Below are 16204 nucleotides of genomic sequence, written 5' to 3' on the forward strand. Positions count from 1 at the left end.
CGACAGGCTCCAGGCGGACCTCACCCTCGGCATTCTGAGTGGCACCTGAACCCTTCCAGGAGCTGGTTACGCCCTGCAGCGCTGGCCCAGGCCTTGTGCCCCCAGCTGGGATTGACCAGAGCCAGCCACTCCACTGCCTTTGGGAGTTTTAAAATCCAGAAAACATTTCTGACTCATCCCTGGAGACAGACGTGAAGCATCTCTTCACTGCAGCTACCAGGCAACTTTCCAGGGTCCCCAGGCCCTGGCCTTTCCAGGTGCATCCCTGCAGGGAGCTTCAGGACCACACAGCCCAGCAGCCCTGACACCCACCCACCACCTTCCCCAACACTTCTCCTTTAAGGCTTCTCCTGACTCAACCTCAGGAACATACAGTACGTACGTCAATAAACGAAAGTCACTTCTTGGGAATAAAAGATTGCCCCACCACGCACCTAGACGGAAGGGCTTTGTGCTTTCTTACTCCGCCCGTGGACATGCACCTCGCGTTTGTTTTGCTCCCGTGGGTTAAAATACTACCTCGTTGTTAAAGCTTTCCCTCCAGTATTCTGAGCAAGTCTTGTAAAGCACCAGCAAATGCCAATCCCCCAAGTCCTGCCCACGTCTGTGTGCTACAGCGGATGCCACGCTATGAAGCTTTCTAAACACTGAAACAACACAACTGCACGCGCACAGACACACACACACTTTGGCACGTGAGCCTCGAGCCCTTTGGGAGTGCTCATGCTCCCAGCCCTCCCCCACGCCAACGCTGCTGAGCTGCGGTTTTGGGAGAGTGGCCCCTTCTGCCTCACGGGAAAGGGCGCCACGAAGCACTGCCGTTCTGAGTAGCGAAAGGAGGACGCACAAATGCTAAACTGGCCCCCGAAATGGCTCTCACGGTTAGCGCTGTGACCGACGCAATGCTGCAAAACTTCTGTACCACATGACCAGTTTCAAACGGCTGGCTGATTAAATATACATTTACAAATAGATATAGGTATAAAAACTACTAAGTCAACATTTGCTGTTTTCAATGTGAAAACGATAAAATGTAATTCTGAATAATTGTGCATTTGCCATAGGGTCCTTGTTAAAGGGACCATAAAAATAATTTTGTAATAAAATTTTTTTTTTTTTTTTTTTTAAGTTTAGTATTGCCCTCAAGTTCAAAAGTTTGGAGCAAACGTGCTGAGTGAGCAGGACGGGAATCTGGCCCTGCCAGGGATCTGGAAGCCTTAAATCCTGTGACCTGGACGGCAGGCCCAGGGAAGCTGCCGGCCACTGACTAGCTCAGCGTGAGCATCCCAGGGTTGGCAGTGCCCCAACCCCGCCGAGCGATCGGCCGCCTCCCTGCACAGGGCTCCGGAGGCGCACGGCTGCTGGGCTCGGCCTTCCCTTTAGCTACCAGAGTAAGCAACCAGGGGGCAGGGGGCCTGGTGGGGACCACTGAGCACCAAGGCCGAGGGGGGCCGGGGCTGGAGGGGGGCGTGGAGGAAGGGATGTGCGTCTCAGTGATACAGAAGTCAGCTGTGCAGAAGGAAAAGTGCATTTACGGTAGCTTAAAAACAGCTTAAGACCAAACTGCCACAGAGAGGGAAGAGGAACCGAGGCTGCCCTCCACCTGCCCTTGCCGGTCGGCCACACTCCTCGGATGCCGTGGGTTGACATTCATGCTTTCTGATGCGAGTCTGCTCGTGAAGAAACAGGAACACACGTTCTCCTGGTTCTGGCAGGTACACAGTTTTCTTGGCAAAGTTCTTTTTTGCCAAGTTCAGTTTATTTGGTTGCTGTCCCGGACCGCTGTCACCGGAATTCGTAGATGGGCGCGCTGTGTTCTGGAACATGAGTGAGATTGAGCGACTGATACCTGTGGGGAGGAGAGGAGGGTGGTGGGGGGATCGTTAGAACATCCTGCAAACCAGCACAGGGTGTGGAACCTGCCCCACCGGCGCCCGCAGAGCCCACGCCCAGATGAAACGCAAGCTCATCTCAGACTTCGTCAGGGGAACTGAGCTTGGCCTTGTTTCCATTTCTCTGGTTAATCCTCCTGAACTACGCAGAAAACCTGCTGTTTGTAGGCCCGGTTCCAATCCTGAAGCAACGACAGGCTGCTCAGGAAACGAGAGGCCAAGTCCTCTGGGGGAGGGTGCAGACCAGGCCCTCCACCCCTCCCCACCGCCCTGTTTCCCTCCAAAGCCGTGTGATCTGCAGAGCACGGATCCGGGGAGCTTGGGATCGATGACGTCACAGCCACCACCCCCAACCTTAGCGACTTCATCTTCCTTCTCCCTAGACACGGCTGTTAGAGCATCCGAGGGCTCTGCAGGGTGTGCGCCCCCATGACGGGTGCTCCGAGGAGGGAAGCAGATGAAGGATAAACAGGGCGGGACAGTCCCCGTTCGGGGACACTCAGTGTGTCGGCTCCCCCCGCCCACCCAGTCCTTTTTTTTTTTTTTTTTTTTTGCGGTAGGGTACGTGGGCCTCTCACTGTTGTGGCCTCTCCCGTTGCGGAGCGCAGGCTCCGGACGCGCAGGCTCAGCGGCCACGGCTCACGGGCCCAACCGCTCCACGGCATGTGGGATCTTCCCGGACCGGGGCACAAACCTGTGTCCCCTGCATCGGCAGGCGGACTCTCAACCACTGCGCCAGCAGGGAAGCCTAAGCAGTTTATCTCTTACCCAAAACATCAAGAAGAAGGGACGATGGGGATTTCCCTGGTGGTGCAGTGGTTAAGAATCCGCCTGCCAATGCAGGGGACACGGGTTTGTGCCCCGGTCCGGGAAGATCCCACATGCTGAGGAGCGGCTGGGCCCGTGAGCCGTGGCCGCTGAGCCTGCGCGTCCGGAGCCTGCGCTCCGCAGCGAGAGAGGCCACAACAGTGAGAGGCCCGCGAACCCCCCCCCAAAAAAGAAACTCATTTGAAAGCTGAACAGGTGTTGACACCCCAACGATGGCTGCTCCCACAGAGGCTGGAGCTGCATGGAGCCCCGGGCACTCGGTTGTCGCTGGGTAGCCCCACGCAGCGTCCCGCAGGAGCCTTCAAAGTGTGCAAGAGTCGCAAGGAAATAATTTCCACATTCAGAGAGGAAATCAGGTATTTCATGATACTGTCTGCCCCTCAGAGATAACGGGGCACTTACAAAAGCTCAAGGAGCCACGAGAAGGCCCGCAAAGGTGGCAAACGCCAGCCCTGGGGTGGCACGCGGCCGTCACCGTGGCAGAGGCCCAGGGCAGGGCCGACCGTGCCCGTGAGTGCCGGTCACCGGCCGGCACCAGGCGGGAGCGGGAGCACAAAATTAAAAAGGCCGCTGACAGCCAAGTTCCCACTGTCCACAGTGGGGTCTAACACTTTAGTTACTGATTAAATTGGGGAGGAGTAAATACAAGACCTACAAGATTGAGATAGACATAGCTGAAAATATTTGCTGCTTAAAAGCGTTTGGCTATGAGTTCCTGTACCCAGAACTTCATTTTTTTACCTCGTTTACACTGCCCTGTGGACGGAAGTGAGCCCCTCAAGAAATGAGGCCTCGGCGGCTGGTCCTTACCATTCCGAGCTCCTGTGGTAATAGTAGCCCTCTATAGAGGCTGCTGACTTCTGGAAGCAGATGTAGTAAAAGCCGGCAAAGGAAGCACCGCTGATGTCCTTGATCGTGTGGTCCGGGACCAGGAACTGCTCCTGCACGTGGATGGGGATGGAGGGTCAGCGCCGGGGGCTCCGGCCCCCCAGGCCTCCCTGCACCCCTGCAGGTGGCTTGCTAGGCAACTGTGAACCCCCGAGCCACTCGCATGTTCAACGTACAAACATGGCCACCACGTGTCGAGGTCACCGGGGTCAGAGCCAAGAGTGGGCGCCGTGGTGCCCACGCCTCGAGAGTGCGTCAAAACCTTCCCACCCCTGAGCCGCCGACTCACGCTTCTGCTGCACCTCAGGAGCCGTTGCTACTATCCCGGTCACCTTGAGAGCCGAGGGTCACGTCTATGGCCCGGGCCTCACCCCGAGGGCAGGTGGAGCTCGCTCGCCCTGGGGATCCCCCCATCAGCAGCGGTCAGAACGGTGCTGCCCTCCTCAGACCCCGGGTGGAGCCAGCCCCCTGGGGGGCGAGGTCAGGGCCCGCGGGAGGCCTAGGCAGCCCACGGGGGAGTCTCCCTGCGTGAGAAACTCTTGGAGACCAAGCAACTCTCCTTCCCTTTCCCCAGGCTCTGAAATTGTAGTTTTTCAAATTAATTTTAAAGTGGAGCCTCACCCGACGCTTCCTTTAGTGGGTTGTTTAGTTGGCCGGCTGTGGGGTGGGACTCAGGTTTTCCCCGGGCACCTGCCTGTCTACTGCCAGGGCCAAGCCCCCGCCCCAATTCTCACCACAGAAACACAGACCGGGAATGAGGGTGCTACAGGATTCGTCTGTAGGAAAGCCGGCGAGATTTCACCATAAAGCGGCTTTTTCCCTACAGGTTGGGGGTGAGGGGTTGGAGGTGGGTGTAGGTTCTCGAAGTGATTTCACACACTCGCCTCCTGAATTCAGTACCCTGTGGCTCTAACCCAGGAAATACCAGAGGGGGCACCAGAGCCAACCTAGCGAGCCCGGCCCGATGGGGTTCTCAAGGGCTGGGGGAAAACCCAAATTCTGTCCCCGGCCCCGTGTTTCCTGAGCTGGAGGGACCGGGGGCACCATGACGGTGCCTGGGCGAGGTCACTTAGGGGCTGAGACGATGGGGGTCTCCCGAGTACACAGGACACTTGGGACGACCCAGCCTGCAGGGTCGCCGGAGAGAACAAAGGGAGAGGACACAAGTGGAGGGTCCCGCCCGGAGCTGTCCCTGCTCCACACGGAGAGTGAGCATGGGCCTGGGGCCCAGGGGCCACACCACAGGCCCAGCACAGCCAGGCAGCCTTACCTTCCACCTCATGAAGACATAGTCCCCATTCTTCAGCTCTTCGTAATCAAAGTCGTCTGAATTAAACGATTTTGCATACTGATAAAAAGCCAGAAACTTGCCCTGAAAGCCAAAAGCAGAGCATGAGAATGAGGGACAGAGGGGGTGGCGGGTGTGCTGGGCCGGTGCAGTGGTCCCTCCAGGGCGAGGCGGCGGCTGGCGGGCAGGGAGCGTCTGGTCACCCCACGCACTGGGGCCTGGACCCTGGGGCAGACACCCAGACCCTACCCCTGCCTAGTTAACGCGCCCTGGAAAGGCCGCCGAACGGGGATGGATGTAACCCCGGGCCTTCTCTCACACCTTACCCCAGACAGATGCAGCCGGACAATCAGGGACAGGGTCTCCGTACATCAACCAACGAAGGCAAAGACTCAGGCTGAACCAGCCTGTAGTGCCAGGGTTGGGGGGCGTTAGTAAAGTGGGGTCCCCTGACAACGCAGTGGCCTGGCGGCTTGGGGCCAGCTAGTTGAGACCAGAAACAAGTAACACTTGGTTACAGCAACAAAGTTGTACCTTATGATCATGATTTTCTTAAAAAAAAAATAAATAAATAAAGTACATATACTCAAAAGAGATTTAGGAAAAGGTTAACCCCTGCTTTAGCTTTAGGTGTGTGCCATCATAAATGTTTTGCTTTTGTTTTTTCCAAATATTTAAAAATAAGTATGTATTAATTCTATAAAAAGCCTCCTGAATAAAAAGTTAAGACAGAGAGGTATTAAGTCATAGAATCTGTCACACAGATATTTTTATTTTAAGTAGATTATGTGTAATGAATCTTTATAATGATAATCACCATAATCTTTTATCACTTTATCATAATACCCACTTCAAATCTCATTCAGGAAAACTCGAGGGTGAACTACAGTGTCCTGACCCCAGTGTGCAGTAGACATCGTGGCTCCCCAACAGACAGAGGGGCACTCAGAGCCCCTGGGGCCCACGTGGGAGTCTGGGAATCCCATGTGGGGGGAGGGCATCGGGAAACCCTGAGTCCCGCGAAGGCAGCCAGCGCTCCTGGAGGGAAACCGTGCACACGCCCGACCTCGCACTCCCAGCAGGCCGGGGCCCAGGGTGGCCTTCCCGGCCCCTCTTTCACTCAACATAGTTCAACCCAGCATAGGAAGGCCGGAGGCCGGGTGTCTCCAGCTCTAACAAAAGGCAACGGGAAGTTCGGGCTGCTCTCCAGGCTGCAGCCAACCAGCCTCAAACTGAGTTTTCATTGAGCCTCAAAAACCTTGCTTTTCGCAGGACCAATTTGAAATGGAAAACAAAGTTGGAAGGAAGACAGGCTGTGTGCTGGCTGGGCTGTGCAGGAGAGGGGGGTGCCGGGTGGGGAGAGCCGGCCAGGGCGGGGCCTGACGGCTCCCAGGGGTGCTCCCCGACAGTGGCAACTTCCAGGCTCCCCAACTTCCAGACGCTCGGCTCCCGTTCATACTCTCCTATTAGAAACACAGGTGGCCGTCTACCTCAGCGTCTGCTTGCTACAAGAGCCAAAACATGTATTTAAAATTTAAAAGCTCAAGTTTAAATTCAATCAAAACTCAGCATTTGATAGATGTTTCTTTCCTAACTCAAGTATGAGAAAGCAGCTCACCTACAAGGACGCTGACTCAGAGTGTCTGCAGGAGGGGCCCCCTGGGAGGCCCTGGGCCCGGAAGCAGGAGAGCGCGTACACAGCCAGGAGTGGTGGCGGGGACAGTGAGTTGCTCTGGAATCTTCACTACTGACACCTCATCCTGGGTGGTTTAGGGGTGAGCGCACTGGACTTCCTCGGTGTGAAACCAAAGTTCATCCTCGCCACAGCCAGCTAAGCCAAAAGGCTCTAACGACCAGCTGAGAAATGGGTTTTTAAAGACACAAGACTTGCGTGGTCCTGGTGAAAAGGCTCGAGGAGGAGCTCTGAGCTGTCTTGAGGAGCTCACAGCTGCGAGCACACACCCGGGCTTGATAGGTGAGGGCGTTTCCAGGGGCGGAGCGGCCCTGAGGTCCTGCCCATGAGGCGGAACCCGCACCTCCGCCCCAGGCCCACCCTAAAGGCAGAGGCTGTCAGGGACGGTTCGCAGGCTTCCCCAGAGCAGAGGTGGGGAGAAAGGAACAGTGGCTGGAGAGGGATGGTGCCACAAGCCCCCGGGGACCCAGAGCAGAGGGGCACTCACCCAGTGCTTCCGGTCAACATCCTCATCTGCATCCCACTTTCGGGTTAAGAAAGGGTGCTTTTTGCTGATTATTTCTCCTTCAAAGAAGGTCGTGAGGGTTGGATACTCCTATGGTAAGAACCCAAATGTCAAACACGATGTCAAACAGGGGTTGTAACCTTTCACAAAGGAAAAAACCAACCTTGCTGTAATTTCTCCCCAAAACTTTGCAGAAATGACCACACTGCTGAGCAACCACCCAGACCAGCGATGCCCACGGCCGTGGAGGGAGCCTGAAGTGAAGGAGCTGGGGGGAGGGGGTCTGTTGGATTCCAGGGCCTTTGCCAGAAGCAGAGAACCCTTCTTTGGCGCACTTGTTAAGTGTTGATGGCTCAGAAAAGATATTTGGACAGGTTATTTCTGAATACAAAGCAGATGGTAACTTGATAGGTTTTACTTTCCAAGGCGAATACCCACAGAGGCTCCAAAATCAAGCTCCATCTCCCTCGTGCCACAGCCCAGCCACTGCTTCTCAAACTGGCTCAGCCTCTTATGCCAACTCTTCAGGTTTGGGGGGCAGGGGGAGGTTGGTAGAATACCTTCATGTATTAGGCATGCATATAATTCTATTGCATGAACTAAGACAGCTTATACGATGGGAAACATTGATAAATCACGTCTGCCCTGGGAAGTCACAACCGCTGGAAAAACAAATAAGCCGTCATCCTGATTGGGTGCTTGGAATACTCCAGGCAACCTTGCTACTTGTTCCTCTGATGGTAAGGAAGCACCAAGAAGTGTACTGTTTCTCTGCATTTCTAGAAACCAGCCAACCCACCTGCCAGGTGGCCCCTCAGCACCACCCACCCGGCCCGGGTACCTCCCGAGGGTGCGGTGAAGACCCACCGCCTGGCAGAGCAAGGGTCACTGCCCTAAAATCCTGGGACCACAGAGGTCCCGCTTTCTTCTTCTCACCCCACGTAAGCCCCTCTCAATCGGCATCAAACTTAACTACCCGTTTAAAACAAATCTGTTCCCATGGCTTTGCCACTTCTCCTGGCTCGCCTGCCACGTGGACCAGGGATTCCAGAAAGGCCGTGGCTGCTTTACCGCACCCACCCAGGCAGCCTGTCCTCGTAGCAGTGAGCTCGAAACTCTACAGATTTGCCACCCCCCCGAAACCGCAGCCCTTACCCCAACACTGGTGCTGGGTTCCTCAAACAGATATTTATAGATACAGAGTGAAGAGATTAAAGAGGAGATAAGTTCCTAAGTGGAAACCTGATTTTTTTTTTTTTTTTTTTTTTTTTTTTTGTGGTATGCGGGCCTCTCACTGCTATGGCTTCTCCCGTTGCGGAGCACAGGTCCGGACGCGCAGGCTCAGCGGCCATGGCTCACGGGCCCAGCCGCTCCGCAGCATGTGGGATCTTCCCGGACTGGGGCACGAACCCGTGTCCCCTGCATCGGCAGGCAGACTCTCAAACACTGCGCCACCAGGGAAGCCCAGAAACCTGATTTTTAAAGGTATAAACCAAACTATACTCATCCATTTTAGGAAGGACTGCTAAGGGAAAAAGTTCTGTGTAAGCTGACAGCAGACTTGAGATGTTAAATAAAAAGATATAGACGGTATAGTGACTTCCTGAGTTTTATCAAGACTTCCCTAAAATAGAAAGATAAATGATCAAGTCCTCCTATTATAACACAAAGAACATACTTATGTTCAAGTCACGAGTTTTCCTAATAAGTGATTCTGCCCCGACTTCTCTCTAAAATGTTTCAGGCAATCTACCAGGGTGACCACAAGGTACCCACAAACTTCCAAAATTAAATAAAATAAACACCTAATGAATGAGAGTCATGTGCACAGAAGGAACCAAAAAGACAAAGCCTCTCACAGGGCAGGCAAGGACGTTCAAGCCCTGACTACAGTCGGGGGTGGGGGGGGTGTCACAAAGGGGGCGGGTGTGGCCAGCACCCCCGGGGGGTGGGCTCCTTGCGCCAGGTCCCACTCCCCTCACTGACTCCAGGCTTATCTACCTGGAGGTGGCTCCAGCTTTCCGTGAAGACCTGCCTTCTGGTGGGGGGTCAACGTTTGACTGGCCAGTAAGTCAGCAAGAACTTCTGAAACCAGCAGTAAAAGAGCACCTGTGGCTCTGGATAGTGTGACCAGCTCCCTGGTTCAGCCTCGAGAGCGTCCAAAACTGTCTGGAGAGTGCATGGCAGGCCTGACCATGACACCCCCAGGCTGGGCTCCCAGGCCGGGTGCCAGCCGCCTCCGCTGGGCCTCCCCAGGGATGCCCCTCTCCCTGCGGGCGGCTGGCTCGGGACTGCAAAGAGAATGTTATTTGACACCCATTCTCACAATTCTGGGATTTAATTTCCACAAGGCACACAAACTTCAAAAACTGTACTTATTTGTGAATGTAAGGCAGATAAGAGGCAATTTATCTCCAGTGTAACAGTGAATTTTCCCTATTTCTCGTACAGACGAGGAAGACCATGACTATGACCCAAACCGTTCAGTTACATTAAAGTAAATCACCTATTTGCTTTTTCGACAACTATAAATGGAAAAGCAAACAAAAATGGTTAACTGTGTTTTATAACAGGTGTAAAACCATTCAAAGAATCGTCACCCTTTTCTGCATTTTACCAATTATCCACAGTGACCATGTACTAGATTTGTAACTTAAAAAACTGTTAGATAGTTGTACAATGCTGTGACTATACTGAAAGCTAACACATTGTACACTTTTTTTTTTTGGCCGCGTGTTGCGGGATCTTAGTTCCCCAACCAGGGATGGAACCCGTGCCCCCTGCAGTGGAAGCGCGGAGCCCTAACCACTCGATTGCCAGGGAGGTCCTAGATTGCACATTGTAAATGGGTGAATGTATGCTATGTGAAATATATCTCAGTAAAGGGACTGAGATATAAAAAGTTATTAAAAAAGATGAATTCACAGACTCCTGACGTTCGGGCAGGACGAAGGGCCTCAGGAAACACAGCCCTCCTCTAGTAAAAGGCGGCTTCAGGCAGGAAGGGCCGGGCCCAGGGAAGGGCCAAGCCAGCACCCCGTCCCCTCAGAGGAGCCTGGCTGTAGGTGGCTCGGGGGTGCTTCCCTTCATTAGCGCCACCTGCTTCCAGTGGGACGTCCACAGCATTTCCGTACACGGTTTGTGGATTTTTAATCCTACTTAACCATTTCCACAAAGCTTCCTGTGACCATTTGGAATCGGTGTCCACATCCCACGTCACAGATTTTGCTGGTTTCCTTATGAAGTTAAATGTTTGTGTTCTGTGCTCAGCAAATGTGTTTGGCCACCTAAGAGCTGAGCATATTCTGTTTCCTGTGTGTCTTCTACTAGCACAAACCCACGGGTGAGAACCCTTCCTTGTGCTGTCATTTTCCTCCCCTACTTGATTGGATATGTTTTCTAGAGGAGGGAAGAGATACCTTTTTGTCTCAACAACACATTTCACAGGAGATTCTCAGACTCCCGGTGGGGAAGTAGGAGAACAGGAGGAACGGGGGCGACGGAAACAAGTGTTTCCAGACCGAGGAGGACCAGCCCTGTCAGGTCCCTCGGAGCCTCCCACTCACTGAGCCTGCGTCTTCCCCGGGAGACAGAGCAGGCACCTGGAGCTCTCACCTCGCAGATGAGGAAACGGGAATGGACAGAGGTGACAGTCGTGGGGCCAGAAGAGGCGGCGCGAGGATGCCCACCAGCCCCTGCGCACAGCGCCGCCGAACGCCGCGGCCCCTAACCCTTGGCCAGGCGGCGCCAGGCCCTCCTCCTGCCCGCTCACCAGCGAGAAAAGAAAGCACACTCTCTCTTGCCTCTGATATTCCCAGGAGTTCTGAGGTTTAAGGTGGTTCAAAGAAAGGAAAACACCTACGTTTTCGAACTGCGAACACCTCAGTCCTCGGAGGAATGATGCTCGCCCAGAGGCTGAAACTGACTGTGACGGTGGCAGCTATGTTCTTACTATGTTTGTTCTCCTCAAAAAGGATTAAAGTGGGCTTCCCTGGTGGCGCAGTGGTTGAGAGTCCGCCTGCCGATGTAGGGGAAACGGGTTCGTGCCCCGGTCTGGGAAGATCCCACATGCCGCGGAGCGGCTGGGCCCATGAGCCATGGCCGCTGGGCCTGTGCGTCCGGAGCCTGCGCTCCGCAACGGGAGAGGCCACAACAGTGAGAGGCCCACATACCACAAAAAAAAAAAAAAAAAAGGATTAAAGTAAAATCAGTAGCGTTGGGCACATGGTGACCTGTTTATAAACGTCAACGGTCTGAGTCCGCGTGCTTTGCAACAGGACACGTCCAAACTGCCTGCTCTACGCTCCCCCTGCAAGAACCACACTTAGAAATGGGGCTCTTGAATCAGGCCTGAGGAGTCGAGGTTGCTGGCCCTTCAGGACCGAGGCCCGCTCCAGCTCCTGCCCGTGGGAGGGGCGCTTACCTCAGTAAGTCCTTTGATCTTCAGATACCCACAGAGGTACGAGTTCCCCGTGTCCACGTGCTGAAAAGACACACACAGCCTCGTTACCAATGGAGGGTCCAGCAGGAGACAGCAGGAGCATGGCCGGCAGGCAGAGGCCCCTTCGAGGGCAGGGCGGCAGGCGGGTGGGGGGCGAGAGAGCCTGGAGGCCGGCACGCCCAGTGCAGCCCGGGGCTCACAGGTCCTGTGGCACGCTAAGTGTTCAACATTGAGTGAGGCCTCATTTAAGAAACTAGGAACATTTTGTGGCATTTATCAGATCTGGGGACTCAACTACTTCCAATACACCATGAGTCAAACACACCAAGGCAGTGCTTAAAAGCTGCAGTGAACTCAGCCAGCCAGACGAGGTCAGCACCAAAGCAAGCGCGCTTCAACGAAGCTGGGGCGGTCCCACGGTCCGGTGTTGGGGACAACGGTCTCCACCTGAAAACCACCACAGCCCTGCAAACGTCCTCACCTGCTGACCTGGGCATCGGACAGCATCGAGCAGCTGATCCGAACTCACAGGGGTCAGTAAAAAAGTTGTGTTAAAAGACACACAGCTCTAACCCAAGGCCTTAAGTTTCAAGGATGCAATTCTCACTGAATTTCAATATAGTTTGGGGTTTCACAGCTGCCAGAAAGGGTATCAGGTGGCAAGGATACTTGCTAATAAGATTAAAAACTGCACTGTAAATTGGCTAACATTTTGCATTGATTATCACCTGCTCAAGAATCAGAATTTCATTCTGGCCTCCATCCAAGCATGTGTCTCTCCCTTTCTGCCCAAATTGATCTTGATGATCTCAAACCCACGATAGCGCAGAGAGCTTCAACTGAACAACGGGCCGGCATCTCAACGAGAAAGATAACAAGGCAAACGCTCAGGAAGAAGGTCCTGCAGCACAGCTGTGCCCAACAGCTGCTCTTTTTAATATGCCTTCCACAGTGACCTGGCCTTCACTTCACTCTTAGTTTCTTGGATGGCAGAGGAGAAAGAGAGCAATCACAGTAACAAAACAACAACAACAAAAAGAGCAGTCAGAATCTTACAAACATTTGAGGAACTCTTTAAACTGGAATTTCCAAAAAAAAAAAGGCACTCCAGAAGCACATGAAAAGAGGCCCAATGTTGTTAGTCGTCCCGGAAGTTCAAATCAAAACCACAATGAGATACCACCTCACACCCACTAGGATGGCTGCAATCAAAAAGAGGGAGAATAACAAGTGTTGACGAGGATATGGAGAAACTGGAGCCTCAGACGCTGCTGGTGGGAATGCAAAATGATGCAGCCACTTTGGAAATCAGTCTCAAATGTTAAACAAATAATTACCATATGACCCAGTATTCCACTGGTAGGGAGACATCAGGAGAAAGGAAGACGTATGTCCACATAAGAACTTGTACGTGAATGCTCACAGCAGTGTATTCATAATAGCCCCAGAGTGGAAAAAATCCAAATACTCGTGGACGGATCAATGGATAAACAAAATGCTGTAGATCCACACAGGGGACTATTAGGCAACAATAAAAAGTCAGGAAGCACTGACACCTGCTATGATGTGGGTGAACCTTGAAACGCTGTGCTCAAGGGAAGAAGCTAGACACGAAAGGTCACATTATTGTATGACTCCATTTACATGAAAAGTCCAGAATAAGTAAATCTTAGGTGAAAAAAAAAATAGGGGTTGCCTAGGGTTGGAGGGGCGTGACAGCTAAGGGTCTTTTGGGGATGATGAAGACGTTCTAAAATTAGATTGTAGTGACGGTTACACAACTTTGTGACTACACTAAAACACTACTGAATTGTACACCTTAAGTGTGTGAATTGTGTCAATAGGTGCATCGTATCTCAGTAAAGCTGTTACGAAAAACAGAAAGAAAACAGGAAATAAATAAAGTTACAAAAAGCATTAAGTGTTCTAAGAAGGTTGAGCCCAAGAACCCAGTCCTGGCTGAAAAACCAGATGATGGAGCTATTCACACACCACTGTCTCCACGACGGACAAACCACTCACCAGTCCGGATACAGCGCAGCATTCCTGGGTGAGACCGCTGCCCACACCATCAGACGGCCCACTCCAAGGGGCCTCCAGCCACCGGCCAGGTCCTCCACTCGGGCCGCCCTGGGACCTACCAGTCGTGCACCAACTCAATCCCCACTCCCAACGGCTCACAAGGAAGTTGGCACCTGACAGGAATTCCGAAACAACACACTAAGGAAAGGGAGGGGAGCTGCTGCAGTAACCAAGGTGAACTTCTCTTTTGACACTTGGCTACCCTACCACTTGTCCCCGACCCCATCCTAAACCATCAAACTCAACGAGGGGCACAAGTTCAAGATCATTGAAAACATGATCCTCACCAGGGATCTCACTTCTAGAATTTTATGATTAGCTGCAAAAAGTAAAAAAGCCTGTAACTTCCTACTAAACTCTCACATTTGAAGCAAAAGAGAAGGGGGATTGCCACATTAGGCATCTCATTATGAAGACTGAAATAACTCAGCCACGGTACTTTTTTTTTTTTTGGCCGCACCTTGCAGCTTGCCGGATCTCAATTCCCTGACCAGGGACTGAACCTGGGCCACGACAGTGAAAGCACCGAATCCTAACCACTGGACCGCCAGGGAGCTCCTATTTTTTTCAATTACAATAAATATCGTGGCTCATGATAGATATTTAAGTTTATAGACCAAAGACACAACACGGAAATGGAGTTCTCCCAATCAAAAGAAATTATCTATTCCCACAAAGCAGTAAGAAAAAAGAGACTGATGAATGCTCTGCAGTTAGTGGAAAGAAAACGCATCCACAACTGTTTTTTGGGTGGGAGAACTACTTGCTCAGGAAAGAGGCTGTTTAAGATTTAAAATTATTAAAGGGCAAAGGGCAAGCATAAGGAAAAGACACTTGCTACGTTCTGTCCTCACACAAGACCTCAAAGCTTCTGGAAAGCCTTTCAATAGGACAGATGTTTGGGGGGGCTTTTCAGACTAAGGACAAAGGGGCAAAGGGAGGAGGAGGTGGGTCCTGATGCAGGTCTGGGCAGCTAGAGGGGAGGAACAATTTTCTAGGAGGGAGAGAAAAAGGAGTATCAACCACTGCCAATCTCCTTGGGCTGGGAAGAAATGTCAAGTGTGCTCCCATTTGCATGAGACGGGTGAGGTGCAGGAAAGGGCCGGGACAGGTGAAGCTGCAGTTCCAAAGCCATTAGGGGCTGGCAGCAGGTTCTCAGAAATCCAGGTCAAATGGGGGGAGGTGGGTGGACACGGGAAGGAAATACCGTATGAGAAATAAAGCGGGTGAGTTACATTTCCCAGTACATGGGTATCAGAGACTGTGAGGAAGCCCTGGCCATGTCGATCAAAGTTAAGAACACTAAAGAGGGTCCCCTGGAGCCAGGAAGGAGGAGAACAGAGGTGTAGGGCAGGGAGACCTGCGCAGACAGGCCAGGGAGACCGGGAGTAGCCTGGAAGTGGCCAGAGGGCAGGGGTAGGGAGTACGAGAAGCCTGGGCCAGGAAGAGACTAGGGGTTGGGGGGCAAAGAGGCCAGCTTCTTAACAGACGATGAGGAGCCCACCCAGGATGAGGGCCCGGCCTGGGGGGTGGGGCAGGAATCAGGGTGGGCTGGGGGGTCTCAAGCTCAGGGGCTAATGGAGGGAGAGGGCTGAGGAAGTCCCCCAAGGAGGAAACCCCAGGAGAAGGAGGCGGGCCCTAGAGCCTGGACTTCCTGGGACCGAGGAAAACGAAAGGGGCAGCAGGCACGTCTCAGGCCTGGGAGGGTCCCGAGTCAAGGGGAACCACTGGAGAGCTCTTCGGGGTCCGAGAAAGGCTAGAAGGAAGGCTGGTCCTGGGGCGACAGGCCACGGGGAGGCAGGGCCGGGTCTGAGGCCGCTGGTCCCCGGCTCCGGCCCGCAGAGTTGGGGTGCGCCGGAGTCTCCCGGCAGGCCCGGGCAGGAGGCCCGTCCGCGGCCGCGGGCTTGAGGGGACGGCGGCGCGGCCCGCCAGTGGGCGCCGCGAGAGGCCCGGCAGCCGGCTCACCTGCAGCACCACCTCCACGTCGTACGAGTTACCCTTGCTCTTCTGGTGGCCGCGGAACTTAGAGCCGCTGTAGAGCAGGCTGGTGGCCACACCGGGCTGCTGCGTGTTGATGGGCGGCGGCGGGATGAGCGAGGCGGCGGAGGCGGCCGAGGCACCGGCCGGCGGGGGACACTCGGTGCGAACCGGCATCGCGGGGTCCCCCGGAGCCAGGGCTGGGGGAAGGGGAGGAACCGCCGCCGAGCGGGAGCCGAGGAGGGTGGCCGGGGGTAAGGCCGGCGCGCGCGTGGGGCGAGAGGGGTCCACCCACCGGCCGCCTGCGGACCGACCACTCCGGCCGCCACCGGGACCCCGGGACCTGCGAGCAGGGCCTCCGGGTGCTAAGCGAGCCCCCTCCTCGCCTGCGCTCGCACACACACCCCTTCCGATTGGCTCCTGCGCGCCGGGGGGCGGGAGCAGGCTAGCGCGGCGCTTCTGCCTATTGGCGGGAGGAGACAGCACGTGGCGGGCACCGAGGCCCTCTGGGACTTGTAGTCTTCTTCCCGAGGCGCGGCGCGGGGGCGGGGCCTGGGCGTTTTTGATGCTGATTGGCTGCGGCGTGCGCTGAGGCGCGCAGCGACGGCGC

General features: G+C 54.2%; 1 protein-coding gene across 1 annotated transcript; it reads right to left on the minus strand.

Annotated features, from left to right (window-relative positions):
* Positions 1-1512: 1512 nt before the first annotated feature.
* Positions 1513-16015, minus strand: GID4 (GID complex subunit 4 homolog). The gene is made up of 6 exons (XM_081218102.1): positions 15583-16015; positions 11518-11577; positions 7077-7184; positions 4879-4980; positions 3531-3661; positions 1513-1849 (listed from the first exon to the last, which is right to left on the minus strand). Exons 1-6 carry the CDS (start codon positions 15769-15771, stop codon positions 1786-1788), a joined length of 654 nt encoding a protein of 217 aa, XP_081074228.1. The 5' UTR covers positions 15772-16015; the 3' UTR covers positions 1513-1785.
* Between the last annotated feature and the right edge of the window lie 189 nt (positions 16016-16204).

Source organism: Mesoplodon bidens (assembly GCF_964165515.1).
Source record: "Mesoplodon bidens genome assembly, chromosome: 19".
Lineage (NCBI taxonomy): Eukaryota > Metazoa > Chordata > Mammalia > Artiodactyla > Ziphiidae > Mesoplodon > Mesoplodon bidens.

Excerpts from the sequence above, each read along its gene's own strand:
- GID4 (XM_081218102.1), bottom strand. The coding sequence starts at position 15,771 with ATGCCGGTTCGCACCGAGTGTCCCCCGCCGGCCGGTGCCTCGGCCGCC. Across the intron at positions 4,981-7,076 it reads ATGTTGACCGGAAGCACTGG|GGCAAGTTTCTGGCTTTTTA; the intron begins GTGAGTGCCCCT and ends TTTGGCTTTCAG. Across the intron at positions 3,662-4,878 it reads ATGTCTTCATGAGGTGGAAG|GAGCAGTTCCTGGTCCCGGA; the intron begins GTAAGGCTGCCT and ends ATCCACGTGCAG.